At 38.6% G+C, this 22,308-nt stretch overlaps 1 protein-coding gene across 2 annotated transcripts in view; it reads left to right on the top strand.

The window, feature by feature from the left end:
* Positions 1 to 19,851, top strand: part of Rcd1 (Reduction in Cnn dots 1) — a 29,991-nt gene extending 10,140 nt beyond the window's left edge. The window contains exons 7-14 of one of the 2 annotated variants that reach the window (XM_071589149.1): positions 216 to 372; positions 2,216 to 2,364; positions 5,255 to 5,403; positions 7,338 to 7,485; positions 9,239 to 9,542; positions 11,374 to 11,510; positions 13,297 to 13,642; positions 18,983 to 19,851. In XM_071589149.1, the coding sequence (XP_071445250.1) occupies positions 216 to 372; positions 2,216 to 2,364; positions 5,255 to 5,403; positions 7,338 to 7,485; positions 9,239 to 9,542; positions 11,374 to 11,510; positions 13,297 to 13,642; positions 18,983 to 19,818 (2,226 nt within the window). In that variant the 3' untranslated portion in view covers positions 19,819 to 19,851. Of the gene's footprint in view, positions 1 to 215; positions 373 to 2,215; positions 2,365 to 5,254; positions 5,404 to 7,337; positions 7,486 to 9,238; positions 9,543 to 11,373; positions 11,511 to 13,296; positions 13,643 to 18,932 lie in introns of both variants that reach the window. The other variant, XM_071589150.1, reaches the window with a different exon arrangement.
* Positions 19,852 to 22,308: the final 2,457 nt, after the last annotated feature.

Here is a 22,308-nt window from a genome sequence, read left to right on the forward strand (position 1 = left end):
GTAAATGAAACTGGATCGCAAGTCTTTAAATCATTGGGGCAACTGCTGACTAAACGGACTGTCCTAGCACACTAAAAATTTTTTGTAAGCTTTCTTTGAAAGCAGGGAAGTACAGTGTATGAAAATGGTTGCATATTTCTAACCTAATTTCTCTTGAAGAGGTAATTTTTTGATGGGAAACTTGTCATGTATAATAATTTAATTTTTATCTTTAGCAAACAAAGCTGCCGGGCAATCCTGTGTTAGTGGTAGTTCCATCTGGACCCTTGAAGAAGCATTCTGGTGATAAAACATCGAAAAGGAAGGCGTCCTGGATGCATCATTTCTCTGCTCTAGCCAAAGTTGTCACTGTGCCTTCACCACCAACACGAAGTAAGTGTGGCCTAGTGCACTGAATTTACCATAATATAACAAATCAGAATTCAAGATGATACAAAAAAAGTAGTGGCGATAATTTAGATAAAGCTATGGCCAGAATTATTTTACCAATGTTAAAATGGGGGTCATATGCCCTATTTTTGGACTGCCAAGATTATTTTAAGTAAATGGATTTGGAATTAAAGCAAAGATGTGTAATTTACTCTCGTTACTTCCAAGATATTCATTTACGTTATGGAAATATATTCTGGTATTTTGTTGTGTTTTCTGTGTTTGACTTGGAGTAGGGAGTTGACTCAAAATTGTTGTCGCTCAGTGCTGAACTGACGATACTCAGGATTTTGCTGGTCACTTGTTTGTTATTAGATATTAATCAAAATTAGTTTAATCTATATAATCCAAGATAAATTTCTGTGATTATAGGTATAGGGTGAATGTATTGGGTGTAGTATATTACCTAATGCTGTTATCTTTGCTTCTCTGAACATAGAATAACCTGACATTGCAATTGACCCCTCTTAATCTCCTTATATTTCCTTCCTCCCTTCATTCCATCCAACATCCTTATCCTATTCCTGTCCCATCCTCATTTTCCTAATGATCTTCTCTCTATTACAGACTTCAACATCCCATTACCAATCAAAATTATCTGCATCCATCTTTCCTGCATCCTTATGATTTATCCCGGTAATACCATTACAAGCACTTCGTCATGTTTTCCATTCTGTCCACCTTTTCCATCCGTCTCCACCCCCACATTTCAAGAGCCTCCAATATATGCCTATCTTATAAGGTAATCTACCGGTTAAGGTAGGTCTTTGGATGGACACAGCTACTATATAAATATTTTGTGATTCCTGACAAAATACAAAATCCAGCATCCTACTCTACATCAGACCCCTCTTCATCTCTGAGTACTTTCTTCCTCCCTTCATCCCGTCCAACACCTCTATTCTGTTCCTTCCCTTTCCTCGTTTGCCTAAGATTCTCCCCTCAATTACAGTCTTCAGCACCCCACTGCCGGTCAATACCCCCTTCATCAACTTTTCCTGCCTCCGTAGGATTGCTCCCAACAAACCCCTCTCTTCGCCCACCATACCAAGTACTTCCTCATTTGTTTTCTTCTCTGTCCATTTCACCTTCTCCATTCTTCTCCACACCCACATTTCTAAAGCCTCCAGTCTACGTCTATCCTCCTGCTTCAATGGCCATGTTTCCGCGCCGTACATAGCTGCGCTCCATATCAAAGTTTTTACGAGTCTTTTCTTAACATCCTTACTCAACGTCCCCGTCATCAACTCCCTCCTCCTTGTGAAAGCCTCTTTACCTAGCGCAATTCTTCTCATTACGTCCCTACTACTTTGACCGTGTTGGTCCAGTCGACTATGGAAAGAAAAACCATGAGATGAATATGGCTAAAACTTAAGCAGTAATCTAGTGTAAGATGAGACTAATTGAAAGCAAACCTTTTGCGATACAACAAGCGACATCTGTAGAATTTTCTTAGGAGTCATTTAACGAAGCCTTTCTGTCGGAATCAAGTGATTTTACGTTTAAATCACGATTATTACTATTACTACTACTTTGACCGTGTTGGTCCAAAACACTACCGAGATACGTAAACTGTTCTACCTGCTCCAATTTTTGCCCTCCTATTTTAATGTTTAGCTTAGCCTTTTTCTTTCTAGAAAATCGTATAACCTTTGCTTTATTAATATTGATTCTCATTCCATACCTGTCGCACTGAATTTCCAATCCTATCTTATATTCACATATATATTTAATTGGAGTAAAATTAAGGATGTTTCATGTATTCTGTTTCTATTTATTGTGGCAGATGAAAAGGGAGAAAAACTGACATTTGGGCAGTACGCTACCTTGATGGCATCTACCACAAGGGCCAAGTTAAGAGAGCTTCGTGCGACAAACATCAACTCACAAATCTTTTTAATTGGATGGGGACAAGCTGCTCTCCTTGCTTGCCAGGTATGTACATGGTGCTAGTGTAGCAGTTTTTGATTTATTTAATTATTAATTTGCCAAACTTTAAATTTTACAAAAAATATGCCTTTTTTAAATATATATATTATATATATATATATACACACATATATATATTTATATGTATAAATAAATAAATATATATATTATTATATATTTATTATGTATACACACACACACACATATATATATATATATTTTTATATTTATTATTATTCCAAAGGCATATTTTGCATGAATGACAATTAATAATTGCTTTCCAAGATTATTCGGGTCTCCCACCGGGTCCACGTTCGTAGGTTTGCCGACGTTTCGATGGCCGAGTCGTCCATCGTCTTCAGGGCATGTCGTTACTCAGGTATTTGCCCGCCTTATATAGTTTGGTCGGGAGTTCAGGTCACGTCTGATTGGTCGGACGCTTTCCGCCTCTTGTTTTCCTTGATGTTCCTCAAAATGGGTTTCCACGCGTTACTGAGGGAGTATCCGCTGTCTCGGTTAATGGATTTGTTTTCGAGCCGGATCGCTATTGCTTCCTTAGTCAATCTTTCCCAAAATTTCTCTTCTCGGCAAAGGACCCTTGTCTCCTCCCACCGAATGCTATGGTCGAAGATGATGCTGTGCTCTGCAATGGCCGACTTCTCAGGTTGGCACAGTCTGAGATGTCTCCGGTGTTCTTTTAACCTTGTAGCAATGGTCCTTGCGGTCTCTCCCACGTAGACTTGGCCGCACTCGCAGGGTATTCGGTATACTCCAGGGGTCATGAGGCCCCAGGGGTCCTTTGCCCTTACTAATTCGTCCCTGAGTTTGTTAAAGGGACGGAAGTAGGTGTCGATGTTGTACCTCTTCAGTATTCTCGTGACCTTGCCCGAGACCGTGGAGACAAAGGGTAGACCCGCCCTTGCCAGTGGTTTTGGTTCGGCTTCCTTCGGTGTGGGGGCCCGAGGCTTGACGGTCCTTTTAAGCGCCAAGGCGATTTCTCTCTCGCTGTAGCCATTTTGCCTGAAAGTCTTCTTAAGGTGCAGCAGCTCCTTGTGAAGACTTTCTGTGTCAGATATTGCTCTTGCTTGGTGTATAAGTGTTGATAGAACCGCCATTCTCTGGGAGGGGTGATGGTGACTTCTTCCGTTGAGGTAAAGGTCTGTGTGCGTCGGTTTGCGGTAGACGCTGTGTCCCAATGACCCGTCTGCTTTCCGGTGGATGAGTATATCGAGAAATGGAAGGCTATTGTTGACCTCCACCTCCATGGTGAACTGTATATTTTGGTGCAGGCTATTCATGTGCTCCAGGAACTGCTTGAGGGTCTCCGATCCATGCGGCCAGATGATAAATGTGTCATCCACGTACCGGAAGAAACATTTGGGTTTGAGGGGGGCTGATATTAGGGCCTTTTCTTCGAAATCTTCCATGAAGAAGTTGGCGATCACAGGAGACAGGGGAGATCCCATTGCCACCCCATCGGTCTGCTCGAAGAACTCGCCATCGTATTTGAAGTACGTGGAAGTCAGTGCGTGGTGAAAGAGATTCACCGTGTCACGATCAAACATGGCTTCCAGTAGTCTGAGAGTGTCTTTGAGAGGCACGCGAGTGAATAACGACACCACATCGAGGCTGACCATGAGGTCTCCTTCTTCGAGGCGAAATTCAGCCAAAGTTTTAACGAAGTTCACTGAGTTCTTGATGTGGTGTTCACACAGTCCGACGTGAGGTGACAGGATTCCGGTGAGGTGTTTGGCCAAATTGTATGTGGGTGACCCAATGGCACTCACGATGGGTCTCAGGGGCACGCCGTCTTTATGAATCTTGGATTACCCAATTATGGATTACCCAATTATGGATTACCCAATTATGGATTATTTATCCATTAACCGAGACAGCGGATACTCCCTCAGTAACGCGTGGAAACCCATTTTGAGGAACATCAAGGAAAACAAGAGGCGGAAAGCATCCGACCAATCAGACGTGACCTGAACTCCCGACCAAACTATATAAGGCGGCCAAATACCTGAGTAACGACATGCCCTGAAGACGATGGACGACTCAGCCATCGAAACGTCGGCAAACCTACGAACGTGGACCCGGTGGGAGACCCGAATAATGTTGGAAAACATTATTTGCCGGGAAAGTACCAGATCATTCAATTAATAATAGTGTTAGGGCATAAAATAAATGGATGATATGCATGCAGATGACCATTATCATGCATAGGTACGCTCACCCTCATGGTTGGTATAATCTTCCTTATGCATACAGGAGCGATGGTCGTATTCAACGAGCTCCCTACCCTCTTTAAACAACTTGTGCCACTCAAATACTGTGGAATGGCTTAAGGCAGTGTCCCCCATAAGCCTGCTTGATCATATCGAGGGTGTCAGTTGCCGTCTTCCCGAGTTTCGCACAAAACTTCACGGAATAACGTTGCTCTAAATTCAGATTCATTTTGTTTTTCGACGCAGACAAAAAACTTGCTTCACTAAAAACGGTGTCCTCACTCAACGACAGCCCGCAGGCGACTGAGGTTGGTGTCGGTCTGTTGCTAAGAGCCCCCTCCACCTAACCCTGCCAGGCAGACCCCCCTCCACCGCTCCGTTCGCGCCAGAGAAAATCAGTCCTACCACTTTTGGGTGCGACCCTGTAATTGAAATTATGTGAGAAATGTTTGTAAAAATGTTAGAAGCTATTCGCCAATCAATTTCATTATCCTGGTACCAGTGGATTTCATCTCTTCTTTCAGTTTCATTTGGTTAATATGACCAAGTTTTTCAAGACTTGTGAAGCAATCCCAGTTCTTGCGAGTTTACACAAACAGTATATCTTATTAGTTGTTGTGACCTTATTGGCTCATTACACTGATGTGAACTTGTGTGGATTTTTGCAGGTGTCACTTGTGGAGCCGGTGGCTGCAGTCATTTGTTTGGGTTTTCCCATGCATACGGTGGAAGGGAATCGAGGAGAGCCTGATGACTCTCTCCTTGACATGCATTGTCCCGTGTACTTCATTATCGGGCAGAATGCAGCCACCGTCAGGTTAGTAACTGTGCAATTTCAAGCCCTCATTCATCAGCGTCAACCTAAGTTATGACCAACAGTAGGCGTCTGGGAAGCAGTATTTTTGCAAATGAATGATAATATAAATTTATGGGGATCGGGATTGGTGCGGTAACTATCGTACTGGCTTCCCACCCAGTGGGCTGGGGTTCAAATCCCGGTGGTGTTGAATATTTTTCAGAGGTATCTTGATCCCTACTTGAGGTGCTTTGTGGAGGGCACTTTGAGTGAGTGCGCCATCCGTCGGATGGGATGTCAAACTGCTGACCCCTTGGCACCTTTCGTAAAGAGTAGGCTAATGCCGACGCCGGGTTTCTCTCCACCCTTCATCCTTTCCTGTCCATCCCCTATGGTGCAAATTACCTCAGCTGTTGGTCGCCTCCCCTAAATACTGCTACTATATAAATTTATTTGTCTTATGATCTTGCATAGAATGTATAAAATGTATCATATAATGCAATGTTTGAATGACTAAGTGAATAGTAGATTTACAAAAATAAAATATGAATGTTTTAATATACAGCTTGAATATACATTTTCTGCATTACATCAGTGCAATAATATGTTACATCTTCAATGAAAGTATGTAATATCAGCAAACAATAATAAAATTATCGTGTCAAACATTCTCTGAATATTACACAGAATATAAAAGATTGGAAACATTATATAATAATTTAGTATTACATGTTCAATATTTGTATAATAGGTTAACAAAAATATTTAGCTTGTTGTTTCAAATAGATGTTTTTGTTCACTGAATAATACTGATTTTCATGAAGAAAAAATGGCTTTTTTTAAAATGGATAATTTGATTGACTTTTTTTTTATTTCAGTTAAGATTGTTATGTACGTATTCTGAGACTTATCTCTTTTGGACCCTACTTTGCTTTGTTAATCCTTAAGTAATTCTAGTGAAGACTTTTCATGTTTCTTGTATCATCTCATCTGTCAAAGTCAGAATTTACAACTAACAGTCCCCATTGTGCAATTTTACAATGTCAGGATTAGAAGTACCACCACACTCTTAAAATCAAAAGAATTTATATATCTTCCTTGGGAATTTCTAGAATATTGATTTGATAACTTCTGGAAAAATCGTACTGTGGAGCCAGTTTGATTATGCTGACAAAACATGCACTGAATTCTTATTGTTAAGTACAGGAGGTCATATTGTCCTCAGAATATGAGTTTGTCAAAAGTTTTCCACAATAACCCATCCTAACTTTTGTCCGGCATAAAAATAGGCTCACAGAAATATAGAAACCTTATATTTTTTGATTTTTTTATCCAATAAACTTGGGTTTACTTTGTGGAGCTTGCTTATTTTATGGCAAATCTCATTAGTGCAATATCCTCCTCATCTGTATTTTCACCTGGAGGTAATTGTAAGCCATATTCAGTTATTGAAGCTGCAATTTTGTGCTGAATAGCTAAACATTCTCGATATACTGCATCAATGATTGCCTCGCCTAGCACTTTTATCAGCAATATTATGTCTTCTAAACTGCCACATCCAGTCATGACCTGAAGTTATCTCCTCTACATGTTTAGAATGTTTTTGGACTGTATATTGAATGTCAGTGCCATGAATTCCCTATACCTGTTTTAACTACTGCTCTCCATATCATCTGTCATTGACTTCTTTGTCTTTCACATGCCGGTGCCCAGTATTTTCCGGTGCCGAGAGTTTTCTTAGTATGCTCTTTGATTTTCTAGAAACTTGCATCCAGCTCAAAAGAGCAAATAATTTGATCTTTTATCCTTTTGTTTTTTTCTCTCTGGATGTGTTCGTTTAATTTTTTTTGCTTGATTTGGGGGAGGTATTGCAAAATTGAATGTGTCAACTTGTGAATTTTGTCATTTTGGACATGTTCCTCATTTCCCTTTATCTTGCTCACCACTTCCCGTAGTTCGGATGACGTTGAAGACCTGAGGGAGAGGATGCACGTGGAGACGAATTTGTTGGTGATTGGAGGAGCTGATGACGTCCTCAGAGTACCCAAGGCAAAGATGAGACATGACGGCCTAACGCAGCCTATCGTTGATCGATGCATAATGGTGGGTGCAGGGTAGAGTGCATTATACATCGGTTGTCTTACATCATCTTTTATGAAAAGGTTGAAATTTATATTTCACATATTTGTTGATGGAGGAGAACTCATAATGATTGGTAATGTTTAATATCGAATGCAAAATGCATTCTCATTTAAACTGTTTGCAAACATTCTCTCTGGCAAATTTAATCAACCTTCGTGAATATCGTGCAATATATTCTTTCAGCAAAGTGTGAATCTTTGATCAGGTTGATTTCTTATCATTCGAGAAGGGTTCTCTAGGTCAAGAGTTAATTTAATCTCTTTCGAGAAAAAAAGAAAGCCAGAAATCATTTCTTAATGATCCCTTCACGATGAATATGTTTGGGAAATGGTGGGTGGGTACACAACTCTCCTGAACAACAGCGTCACGGTGCCCGCAGTCAACCCTTTCAGTGCAAGATTGGACAAAAATTAACTTAGTGTGAATTTATGTTTTTCTCTTGCATGATTGAAGTTCAGTTAACTGAAAGTTCCCCATTATTTTGTACTGTAAACGCTTAAAAGGAAAAAAAATGACATATAAATAACAACACTACTATAAATGGAAGCCAAAAACAGTATTCTCATGCAGAAACTCCTTCGCTGAATAAGAAGGGTTTTCAAGCAGCCATCAGCACTGAGTGCTTTAAATTTCGTCAATGACTTATTTTGAAAATTTCTACCTCGTTCATTGAAACAAGTTTTAACACTAACCAAGTTTTTTAGGTTTATGCAACTGGTTATGGGAAATACGTATGTTAGACTACTCTTCATTTGAGGTACCTATGCCTACTCTATTTTGTGTAGGAAATTTATGAGAACATAAACGCTGATTTCCTTGTAACCTTTCAAATTTCGTGTTATTAACATTCCCATTACAGTGAGTTTTCAATTAATTTGGTTAATCAAGATATAATATTCAGGAAAAATCTGCATTGCACATAATTCAATGTTGATTAAAAACTGTGGAATCTAAAAATAATGAATTGAAACAGTTTTCTTGTTCTTTTGAATATTGTTTTTTTGTTGAGTTATTCAATGGCCTTTTGGTAACTTTTTATCCATGGATATATTGTGAATTTAATTAGAAATCAAAATAAATGTATTTGTAACCCTGCTGTCCCAGATACGTCTTCAGAGCTTAGCCTTTAATGGCTGTCCAAGGGGAGAAGAGTTTTCTTCTTTAAGTAAGGCTCCCAAGATGGAAAGGGTCCTCCTTGCAGCTAAAATTTAAAGCACAATCACTGGAATACCTAAAGGTTCACTGGGACTTGAGCTGATCCCTCTTTTATTATGTTAATTTAAATCTCATGTTAATGTGTGAATTTCATGCGTATTTTATGACATACTTCATAAGGAGTTCTACCCTCAACTAATAAAGCCCTTCCTCCCATTCATTTCTATAATAATGATGATGATAATGACCAGTCTGGACCAGTCTGTGCAAAGTGCAATTTTGGTATGACTCCTTCCAGTTGAATTTAATCAGTAGATATAGTTTACTCCTTGAATTTATAACTTACAGTCTTTACTTCCCCGCCGTTCTATAAACCATAGTTTTTGAGTGCCAACAAGTGAATGGGGTTTTGTGCTTTGAATCATTCTGGTATAATCTAAGAAAAAGTCTTAAAAATTCTCAATTTTTTGCTTAGAATAAGAACAGTGTTATTGTAATAGATTGCATGTGTAAACTATTATGCCCACACCTTGTGATGGCTTGTTTTTAATTTTTTTAGGATGAGGTGGTAGACTTCATTGGCGGCATACTGACGAAACCTCCAGCCAGCAGCATCCACCAGTCACCCCCCACTACCATGGTGCGCTCCGTGGCACCTGTCCTGTCCCCAAGCGTAGCTCTCGTTGAAGTCGGAAGCATGGGAGGTAGCAGGAGGGGTGGAGGCATTGTGGGTCCCCGAGAGCGACGAAAGAGAATGGCCCTCCCTCCAATGAGTGACCCTAGTAGCGAAGCTGTGGGAGCGCCACTCTCTGCCCCGATGATCAAAAGAGCCCGATTGAGCACTGGTCCAAGTGGGAATGCAGGTATTTAAGGGGAAGATCATTGAAAGATGCACAATAATAAGTAAACATAATGTTTTCAGGCATCGCGTGATGGTGCTTCATTTTATTCAATGAATGAAATAAACTAATCAAAATGCACACACATTTTTTTATTCTCTTACCGTGATGCTATGAGTTTCACAATAGTCATTCTCAAGGTCAAGGCTATATTCTTGAAAATGACTTCCGAGTAAGTCAAAATGTATCATAGAGAATGAAGAAGTGATTCTAGATTTTGCTGAAATAATTTCATTCTCAAAATAAAAAATTGAATAGTAGCCCAAATGTATTGTAAAGCTTTTTTTCACTGTATTTCCACTTTTTTCAAGTACATTATTATTATTATTCTTATTGTGATTATGGGTTTGGTGGTAGAAGAGGCTACATAGTCTCAATCTCAGCCCAAAATAAAGACGAGTATCTTAAGTATCAATCTACTAGTTAAGTTAGGTTTTGGTTCGACACCCCTCCTAACAAATATAACCCAAAAGCTCCAAGAAATTCTACAAGAAGCCCCTCTTCAATGCCTTGTACTTCCTCCCTCCCTTCATTGTGTCCTGTATCCCTATCCTATTCCTGCCCCTTCCTTGTTTTCCCAACATTCTCCCTCTGTATATTACAGTTTTCAACAACCCTCGAATTTCACGGTGACCCGTGTCATGCCCAAATCATTGGTAATGGCACGAGCCAATCAATACGTGTGTCATGCCCAAGTCATTGGTAAAAATCAAATAGCACGAGCCAATCGATTTATCAAGGTCCTCTGCAACTTCTCTAACGGTGATTCGACGATTGGACAATACTATTTTCTTCACTTCATCAATGTTTTCGTCCGTTTTTGGCATACTCGGGCGTCCAGCACACTCATTGTTGTTCGCATCTTCTCGGCCCCCTGAGAACATTTTGTACCACCAATAAACGTTGCTTCAGTCCAAGGTAGCTTCTCCATATGCCGCAGTCAACATTCGGAATGCGTCCGCGCCCTTAATTTCATTTTTCACACCAAATTTGAAACATTCTATGATCCATTTTTTGGAACAGGCAAAAAGGCGAAGACAAGCCAAAACACACCCAAGCAAAATAGCTGTCAACAATTAACCAAACACTCAAAATGGCCAAACTTTTCGGCATAAGAGAGAGACAAAAGTACCAACATAACACCACAAAAATCAAATATATTTAACCCACAAAAATTCAAAATCTCGTTACATTTTGAACAGACCTTATATATATCTCTGTGTTTGTGTGTATATTTGTATTTATTTGTAATTTTTTGTATCATTGCTGAGTCAACTTCATTTTTTTCAATTAGCGACCTATGATATTTTTGGCAGACTCCTATTCTACAGAAAAATTGTGGTTTTTTCCTGTTATTTTTTATTTTCTTTTCATATTTACTTTATTGAGTCTTTAAACCTTGGTCTTTAAGCGAAGTGTTTTAAATTTAATTTCAATATATAATAAGGTAAAATGTATGCAGATAGGTAGAGTTTTGAAACATTCCTAGCAAATGTGTCATTGTTGACTCGCTAAATGGACCCTGATGCTTGGGAATTCCCTCAAATATTTTAATGTTCCAATACTTCACAAATATGAGCCTGAATAAATTAATAATGTTTGAGATGATTCAGTCCCTTAGAGGGTTCAACAAATTAAAATAGTGTAAGGTTTTTTGTGATCTCCATAAAAGGACAACTAACTTACTTTTGAAACATTTGATTCAAATGACTTGTTTTACAGAATATCATTTAATTTTATGGTTTAAGTTTTCTCTGGCCAACGAATGAAAATGCATTGATTGATTTCACCTCAGGCACAGTTCAGCGTCGAAGGCCTAGGTCTCAGACCACACAGAAGATGATGTTGGCCTCAATGAACTTTCAGTCAAAGGACAAGTGGTCTGGCACTCAGTTCATTTCATCTCGCCAGGCTCTTGCCCAAAATCCTCAGGTATGTGTGTCCATAAAAAGTATACCTAATATTTAGAGCTAAGTTGTGGGATGCTAGCTGTGCATTGGACTGCTGATTGTCGAGTAGTTTCTCTATTCTTATTTGTTCCCTCATTGTAATCCTTGTTCAAATTGATTCTCCTAAGTGGTAAATGGTGTTTGCATGGACAAAAATCAAATCTAGGCAAAAATTGGAAATGATTGTTTCATCTAATCTACATATTGAAAGACCAGTGAATTCCTGTCTTCTCATAATAGATCATGTATTTTTCCTGTATTATTTTTATAATTGAGAGCCTGGGCATTACAGCAAACAGTATGTCCACATAATATAATACCCAAAAACAATAAACACAGTAATCAACCCGAAGGTCGGTTTGATAGGTGATGGTAGAGTTCACCCAGTACTAAGCTTGACGGCATGTGATATTCACACATCAGGGTATGGGGGCCAGTTCCTTTCCTTTCCCTGTGCAGGTTATGGTTTCCCAGGAAGACCTGGTACCCGGAAAATCTCATAGCTTGGGTGGAGCTGCAGGTGCCCAGAGTGCCTTGCCCGCGAATCGAACCCGGGACCCTCCGGTCAGCAGTCCAACGCAAAAGCTCATAATATAATATATCATATTTAATATATAATATATAAATACAGGAAATAGAAATATAGTTATAAAATATAATAGATACAGAAAATTCATTATTCATGTCTCAAAACAGCACATCTCTTCTATTTTATCCACACTCGCTAAACAGATTTAAGCATTTGCTATGTCTATGAACAAGCTTAGTAATTCCCTCAGCAAAAAATTCTGCTGCCTGAGATTGCAACTAACTGATGATGGCATCTTGGAGTTCATAGTTGAGACGAACATCAACATGTAGTAGCCTAACTTTTTAGTCATGATTCCATGCAACAGACTCTTAGAAATCTGTGGAAAACTTCATAAAGAACTCGGATATCGTAAATTGCCAGTTTTGAAGAACTGTTTTAGTCAACTTTCTGGAACAGCTTATTGTTCACCACAGATGGATGTCCAGTCCTTGGACATCATGGGCATTTGTCTATTCCCTCTTAAACTAGCACCACCACTGACCCACAGCAGTGTCATTCATTACAGTCCATGCACAGCACAAATTTCCCAATGAATGTCAGCAGCTTTGAAGTTTATTGCTGGTAAAAACATTATCAAGAAATGGATTTATTATTTTGCGGTATCTCCAATTGTGTTGTTCATTTTGTCTCACTACTGTAAACAAGCAGCATGGCCTTCCAAACACTGCGGCTCAAGGCCCTCCCTAGTATGTGTGTGGGTCAATACAGTAAACATTCGGCTACCGTCGCTGCTTGGCATGCTACACACAAACGAAGGTTACTTTCTGGACAGCCCTCGTATTATACCTAAGGATGATGTACAGTATCTAGTTTCAATTCTGCATGAATTTCCACTATTTGGACTCTGCCACAGGGTCTAATAATTTAGTTACTATACAAATAAAAAATACCCTATAAATAAAAAAATTCTACCTTAGGCGCTTCTTGCTGGAAAATTTTGTAATTCTTTAAAAGTTTCAGAAATGAATGTGCATCCTTGGAACTCTGTTTGAATTTTAAGTACTGTAAGGATTTGTCCATCTGAGATGAGATCTGTTCCGACCTATCAAGTCAGTCAGCCTTGAGGGTTTGAACTCTCTTGATGGGAGAGATTTCATCTCCCACTATTTTTATTTTGTGTGTGTGTGGTGGATGCTTTCAGATGAATCTTAAAGATATCTCCTTGAACTACTTTCAGGCGGGAATAACCGTAAACATAGGCTCATTGGCTAGCTTGGCACCACTTGGTCCGCTTAAGTTGACTCAGTCCGACTGTTCTGCACCGGAAGCTGGTAGTTCAGAGACGGGAAATGATGAAACCATGAGCAAAGGATTAGCAGGGACCATCGGAACTGTACGAGCTGGCACATTGACTGGTGCAACGCATTCAAGTACGCTCACCACCTTGTCTTCTTTGCTCCAGCAACATTCATCCAGTGGTTTGCCAAAGACTGTTCGTGTGAGCGCAGCTGGTACCTCTACCATATCAACGGGCATTGCAGGATCTTCCAATATCATTCTTTCACCTTCGACGCAGATTAAAGGTGAGTTAATTTTCATGTAAAATTAATGAATGTGTAAATAGTAGAAATATAAACAAAGAGGTTTATAGGAAAACATGTTTTATTGATTGTTATTTAGGGGAAATCAACATTTTTTCAAACAATTCTAAATATTAAAATGAATCAGTGCAATTAAAAAATATGTTCACTGATTTCTGGAATCTTAAAAAATGGATGTGGTGAGCTGGCTTTTGTCATTTTTCCCAGTTTCAATTCATATTGTTTTTATTTGCATATAAATATCTATATATATGTATTTTTGTGTGTGTGTGTGTATATATATTTATATATAAATATTTGGTTCATCATATATATACATACATACATATATATATATATATATATATATATATATATATATATATATATATATATATATATATATATATGTATATAATGGGCTGACACAATATAGCACAAATAGAATAGAATAGCAACATTTAAAAGGACACTCACACAGTAAATTGTTCGAGCTTTCGGCCCTCTCAGAGGCCTTCTTCAAGAGTCTCTCTTGAAGAAGGCCTCTGAGAGGGCCGAAAGCTCGAACAATTTACCGTGTGAGTGTCCTTTTAAATGTTGCTATTCTATTCGTGTTATATTGTGTCAGCCCATTATTGTGCCGCTCGTGTGAGTTTTTCCGTACAATCATTATATATATATATATATACATACATATATATATATATATATATATATATATATATATATATATATACATACATATATATATATATATATATATATATACATACATATATATATATATATATATATATATATACATACATATATATATATATATATATATATATATATATATATATATATATATACATACATATATATATATATATATATATATATATATATATATATATATACATACATACATATATATATATATATATATATATATATATATATATATATATATATACATACATATATATATATATATATATATATATATATATATATATATATATATACATACATACATATATATATATATATATATATATACATACATACATACACACACACACACACACATATATATATACATCCCCTGTCGTCCTATAGTTTCCAGTTACAATTCTCCCACCGAAAGAATCTCCGCATTCTTTGACCACCACCTACAACCACTTGTACTCTCCTTGCCCTCCTTCACGAAAGACACGTACCACTTCCTCGACCGTCTAAATTCCGTCTCTATTCCCTCCACACCCAACCTACTTATGGCCACCATCGACGTTACCTCACTCTACACTTCTATTCCCCATGCAGAAGGTTTATCCTCCCTCCGGCATTATCTTTCTCTGCGCCCCCTACCCCAGCGCCCCTCAACGGAATTTCTCCTCAATCTTGCCACTTTCGTCCTTACAAAAAATGCATTCACTTTCCAAAATTGTTTTTACCTACAGACAAAAGGCACAGCGATGGGAACGAGGATGGCACCATCATACGCCAATCTCTTCATGGGCCATCTCGAAGAGACCTTCCTGTCACAGCAACCCCTTCAACCTCTTTTCTGGGTCCGCTACATAGACGATATTTTTATTCTCTGGACACATGGCTCTGACTCTCTCAACAACTTCTTATCCGCCTTAAATTCATCTTTCACGGTTAAATTCACCTCTTCCATTTCAGACTCCACTATCACCTTTTTGACACAGACATCTCACTTCAAAACAACAAATTCACTACTTCAGTACACATCAAAGCCACTAACCATCAGCAATACCTACACCACACTAGCTGTCATCCTCAACACACAAAACGCTCGATTCCTAACTCTCTCTCCATCCGCGGACACCGAATTTGCAACACCACAGCCACTCTCAACAAATACCTTGCCATTCTACACCTTGCACTCCTCAAACGCGGTTACCCAGAAAAGTTGCTACGAAATAAAATCCACCGTTCCACCCGACCACACACACCACACAATAACAAACCCACATCTGACGCAGGACTCAACCTTTGCACCACCTATTACCCCGGATCACACAGACTGAAAACCTTCCTTAAAGAACTGTTTCCAATTTTACATGACAATGACGCGACTTCATCCTTACTACCCCAATGCCCATCTATCGCATATAGACGACCCGCCAATCTCAAAAACCTTCTGAGGTCCACCAACCCTTTGGCGCCCCCCCGTGACAAATTTCCCAATATTTCCCCAACTTGCAACCGCCCCCGATGTAAAACCTGTCCTCTTATTATGCCTACTCCCCTCTCCCTACATCCCCTCATAGCCCCCCCACCTCGTTCCCACACTAATTGCCTCTCAAAAAATATTATTTATCTTTTATCATGCAAGCATTGCACTTCCTTCTACATAGGTGAATGCATTACGCCCTTATCCATCCGAATGAATAATCACCGGTACTCCTGTAATTCTGCCTCACTCTCTTCTCTTCCTATCCCTTCACACGCCAATTCCCACAACCTTTCATTCGACCAGTGTTTTTCCCTCAGCATCCTAGAATCCCTACCTGATTCAGCTACCAACATAGAGGTGAGAACTCGTGAATCCGCCTACATACTATCCTTCCGTTCCTTTAAAATTCCCACCCTTAACCGCCATATTTAATTTCCCTCCCAGCATTCCCTCCACACCTCCCCTCCACACCTCCCCTCCACGCCCATAACTCTTTCCCCTCTCCTGTTCCATAGCATATTTTCAGTCTCTCTTGAAGAAGGCCCCTGAGAGGGCCGAAAGCTCGAACAATTTACCGTGTAAGTGTTCTTTTATATGTGTCTATTCTTTTCTATTTGTGTTATGTTGTGTCAGCCAATTATTGTGCCGCTCGTATGAGTTTTTCCGTACAATCGTTATATATATATATATATATATATATATATATATATATATATATATATATATATATATATATATATATATATATATATATATATATATATATATATATATATATATATATATATATATATATATATATATATATATATACATACATACATACATATACAACCTTGATCAAAAAGTTCCCGGAATAACCACCGTGTGGCGCTCCCATCGTTCCGATTTGAGTTCTGTTTTTTTTGTTAAATTGGTACATCTGTTGTTGATATTCCCTTTAAATCTTAGTGTCATAACTTGACATTTGCAAAAGTTACGTAGCCAAGTGTACATCTATCTCTGTGTGTGTTGGCGATTTTTTACAATTGCAGAAATGGATTTAAATTTGCAACAACGAACTTGTATTAAATTTTGCGTAAAAAACGGATTTAGTGGCGCACGGACGTTGGAAATGTTGGAAAAGTGTTTCGGCAACGATTCTCTAAAAAAACGGTCATTTACCAGTGGCACGAGCGGTTCAGAAGTGGCCGTGAGTCAATCGAAGATGATGAACGCAGTGGCAGACCATCGACATCGAAAGTCGGTGAAAAAATTGATAAAGTAAAAGAAATGTTGGTCAATAACCGCAAATTAACCATCAGAGAAATAGCGGAGGACTTGAACATTGCCTATGGATCCGCCCAAGACATTGTGGTTAATGATTTGGGTTTCCGTCGTGTAGCAGCAAAGTTGGTGCCAAAAGACCTCAATTTCATGCAAAAAAGAGACCGTGTTGACGTCGCAAAAGACATGATTTGCGAGGCTGAATCCGATCCCACATTCATCAAAAGGATCATTACTGGAGACGAGACGTGGGTTTATGAGTACGACACGCAATCCAGACATCAGGCAAGTGAATGGCGTTCACCAAATGAGCCGAGACCAAAAAAACCACGTCGTTTTCAGTCAAAAAAGAAGGCAATGCTGACGGTTTTCATGGATTACAACGGTGTAGTGCATCATGAATTTTTGCCAGAAGGCCAGACAGTAAACAAAGAGTATTATTTGGGCGTTATGAGACGTTTGCGTGAAGCAATTCGCCGAAAGAGACCAGAAATGTGGGCAGAAAACTCGTGGATTTTGCACCATGATAACGCACCGTCGCACAGTGCTATCATTATTCGTAATTTTTTGACGAAAAATGCAACAAATACCATCCAACAGCGACCGAATTCACCTGATTTGGCTCCCTGTGACTTCTTTCTGTTCAATCGAGTTAAAAAACCATTACGGGGAACACGTTTTAGCAGCCGAGAGGAAGTAATGGAAAAATCGCAGGAAGCACTGATGGACATACCGAAAACCGAATATAAAAAATGTTTCGAGGATTGGATCAAGCATAAGTGTGTTGCAGTCGATGGGGATTACTTTGAAGGGGACAATATAGATTTAGATGAATAAACTTGTATTTTTAATTTTCTGAATAAATTCCGGGAAATTTTTGATCAAGGTAGTATATATATATATATATATATATATATATATATATATATATATATATATATATATATATATATATATATATATATATATATATATATATATATATATATATATATATATACACATACATATACACACACACATATATATAAATAAATATTTGGTTCATCAATTTTTAAGAAATCACTGGACAAGTTATTATCGGATTTAGTAGTCTGAATGGTGCAAATCATTAATGTCTCGTGTTTTTGGCTGGCACAGTTTCTTAAAAATCTCTTAATGAACCAAAGCTGTTCACTGACCTGTTACAAGGTATTTTATTTTAATTATAAGGTATTTTATTTTAATATTGATTGATATTTATTTTAAAACATTGAACGAAAATAGAAACATCAAATGAAAAATTAAGCCGAATCTGGAAATTCTACCATAAACTTACATAATTATGTTAAAGGAAGTCTTTTTTTTATGACACATCTTATTTCAATTTATACCATGATAGACATTTTTAATTACTTTTATTGCATCTGATTGCATGAAAATTGTTTTTGTGCGTATTATTTGTTATTGTAATGATATAGATTAGGCATTTCCATCTTGTAGTTTGCAACAACCCTCCCTTAAAATTCCTTTGTTATTCCTACATTGACCCTCTCAGTGACTTCTCCCTCAAGTACTTGCTGCATTTCATCCATGTAATTTCTCATCAGTCATTTACTCATTTAAACTTCAGTAGACTATTGGCTATCATTGTCTCTTCAATCTTTCGTTTATTCTGGACTTGACTATTGATGATTAACAAATGCATAGTCTAAGAAATTCTTGAATTACAATAAAAATTAAAGTTATACTTAATGCAGTTTTGAAATGAGTAACCCATACTGGTGAGAAAGCACTGTTCACTGATGCTCGCTTAACATGAGTCTAATTTTCTTTTTGATTGTGCATTGAAATCACAAGGTTCTTGTTCACTGGCGGCTAATTGAGAATTTTCCTTGGCATGAGTCCAGTGATGGGCAATGCAGAGGAACGGGCTCAAGGCTCGCCCACCACGCGAATCATCTCTGGCCGCCCGGTTGACCTCTCCAAGTTGGCCCTGTTGACTGGTGGTCCAGGCAATGGTGGCACCAAGGGGATCGTCATGCTCACAGACTCTGTACGTGGGGGCAGTGGTGGTGGCCCCATGCTTGTACCTCTATCGGCGGCCACAGGAGTGTCCCCCAACTCACCCATTGCCATCCTGCCACTGACATCCTCCCGTGATGGAGGGGCAATGGCAATGACTTCGCATCATGGCCGTCGCACGCTGGCGATGGTCCCCCGCATCACTGTCTCATCCGTCAAGATGCCAGTGCAGCCTTCGCAAGAGTCAATCCCTACACCAACCATGGCTCCCGTTTCCGATGAAACTCAGTCTTTCAATCCAGAGAGCATCCTGGAGTTGCCAATAATATTCGCTAAGGACGGCGAGGACCCAGCGGCAGTGGCTAGCGGAGTGCCTCAAGCAGGGGTGTCCTCGACAACCGAGGCCAAGACACCGCCCACCCTTGCTTCCAATCCTGAGGAATCCCAGCAACAGGAGGATGATAGGTCAATGGAGGGACAGGATGTGGGCGAGGGAGGCCCGCTGGAAATGGGTGGTGGAATGGGCTTGATGAGGGTGGTTCCGTCTTCGGATACTGGGGAGGAGAGTGAGGAGGATGGGGCGATTCGCGTGCTCATGACGGGCCAGTCTGCGTTGAGCATGAGCCCAAGAGGTCGTAGGGGGAGGAAGCCCTTCACGCCAGCTGTGCTCGGGGGCACAAGGACTCGACGAATAAGAACCCCCAAGCACTTGACAATGTAAATGTAATTGTAATAATAAATTTCTCTCTCTCAACGAGTGTGCCTTCAATTGAGAATTCCCAACTGTGATATTAGTAACATCCTCAAAACATTGAATAATGTCGAAAATTGGCTTCCTTTCAAGGGTGGAATCAGGAAATGCTTATAAATTTTTATCCATGTATTTGTGTCTCATTTCCTCCCAGTAAATAATAATATTTATTTGACCAGCAGACAGTGAGTACAGTAATGAGAATACATGACATGTATAGAGCATGTCAGTGGGATGTATATCACATTATTCCCAATTATAAATACAGAGTGGGGCAACAGAAATTCCTTTTCTCAAACATAAAATGCTTTCAAAAAAAGGAAGTTATGTTGCCGCATCCTGTACAAAATGCAACCATGACAGGAAACCAACATAAGCTTAAGTTTTACGTAGATATTCATTCACACTCTGATAACACTTATCAACCTGATATACAAATGGATTCTTCTTGAATCGTGAAATTCTTGTCTCATTTTTGAAATGTTTGGGCAGATTTTTATACAATTTTGTGCACATTGATATTGGTCCTTTAGCTTCCATAAACGGGTTTGATGTTTCCACATGTACTTTTATATCTTTACATCTGCTGGGATTCCTGTTTTGAAGCAATATTTGGAAAGCGATGAAATTTTTAAAGCTTTGATTCCTATTGATTATCTGCTCAACTGGAACACACTTAAGAATCATCTAGTTAAGAGTTCCGAAGTTAAATATATCGCATAGTTTCAGATATGATGCTGTCAAATTAGTACCTATAGAGTACCATGAATAATACGGTACATAGATAACATTTCTAATATGTGATATATCTATTATGTGCGCCCCAAGTAGTCTGCCTACCTGTGAGATTTAAATCACCCAAGTTAACTTTTTTCTCCTACGATCATTAAATTATGCATCCAGTCACTTAAAAATTCTTTTAATTATTTTTTTAAATGTTTGAGAAAAACATCCTGATATTCATCTAATAAATATATTAGAATGTCGTGACGTGAACTTATTAGCCCAGAGTGCAGAACAGCCTTTCTTCCCTTTCATCAAGTTGAGAAAATTATGTTCTTTATCAACTCTAAAATTAAGCCTTCATTTTCCAGTTGTGGCCATCCTTTTCAAAATATAAAATGTTTTTAGAGCCACATTGTAATTTCCTCCCAAACCTAGTTTAGTTGTTCATAGGCATCGTTTTAGAAGCATCCCAATCTTATTCATTTTCAATGCTATGTTAAACTGCCCCAGCCCAAAATTTCAATTGTTTCTAAAACTGTTCCTTCTCCCATTTTCTCACAAGCACTAAACAAGCTGCTCTCTTGGATAACCTTTTTTATAAGACTTGATTTCATGCTGGTCCAATACATCTACTGCAAACTCATTTTCCTCATCATGGGTGCACAGGCATTGTGTATGCCAATTCCCTTTCAATACTTCACTTTAAATGTCATATCATAAAGAGGATTAATTTACATCATATTAAGGGGATGGCCTTAGAATTGTGCAATTTCTTTCCATTGCTTTCAAGTTTTTCACGTCCTTGCATATTTTTCCAACAACACATAACGTCGGCGAGTCATTTCATAATAATTACCCTAGTGTTGCAAAACAAAAACAAATGTTATAGATGTATAAACAAAGCTTAAGCTATTTTGTAATTAATTTCTTCATCCTTTTGAGGCTCATCAATTTCCTTCCCTCCAAAAAAAGATTTTATCTTGTGACAGGTTTCTGTACAGAAACATTTTGATTTTTTGGAGATGAAGGCATATAGGGAGGACCCAGGAAATTATGTGAGCTACTTATCAAGTGAGATAAACAGTCAATCAGACCTTAGTTATCCAGTCTGCATAGGAATTGCAGTCTCCACTGAATGCATTACATGATTATCGCTAGAGGTACGAGATGAAAAAACTGATGTAATGGGGTTCTAATGAAGTAGGAAGGCAAAGTCTGGGAGAGCGTGAATTGAAGCTGATAGTTCTCATACTTTGCAATTGTTTTAATTGAAGCTTTTACAAATCTGATGTTGATTACACTGTAAACTTTAATATGAAACATTTTTGTCAGGTCAAGAAACGTGTTTTTCCAGTTAAGAGGATAAGCATTGATTTGGGAGGCTTTTGAGATACATGTACAAGTGGATGGAAAAAGTGCAATGGACAGAAATGAAAAAGTCAAGTAGTCCTGGGCACAGTGAGGAAGGAGTGTATTTTGGGAGAATCAGAGGAGGAATAGATACAAGGGCTACAGCTTGGTTTTCTTCCACATTGTGTTTAAAAATGGGTGATACACAACACTATAGAAAACCTGAAGAAGTTTCCTGTTTAAATGTAGCATGGATTTGCAACCTGTCACCTAAACATTGATTCAGGAATGGAATATAATTCAGAGAAGAGCCCTACAATTTGCAAAAAAACTCATGTGAAAGAACATTAAAAGCTTAAAATATTTAGCGCATTATCTGATAGG

This window comes from Hetaerina americana, unplaced genomic scaffold, assembly GCF_022747635.1.
Source record: "Hetaerina americana unplaced genomic scaffold, ioHetAmer1.1.p SCAF_33, whole genome shotgun sequence".
NCBI classification, from domain to species: domain Eukaryota; kingdom Metazoa; phylum Arthropoda; class Insecta; order Odonata; family Calopterygidae; genus Hetaerina; species Hetaerina americana.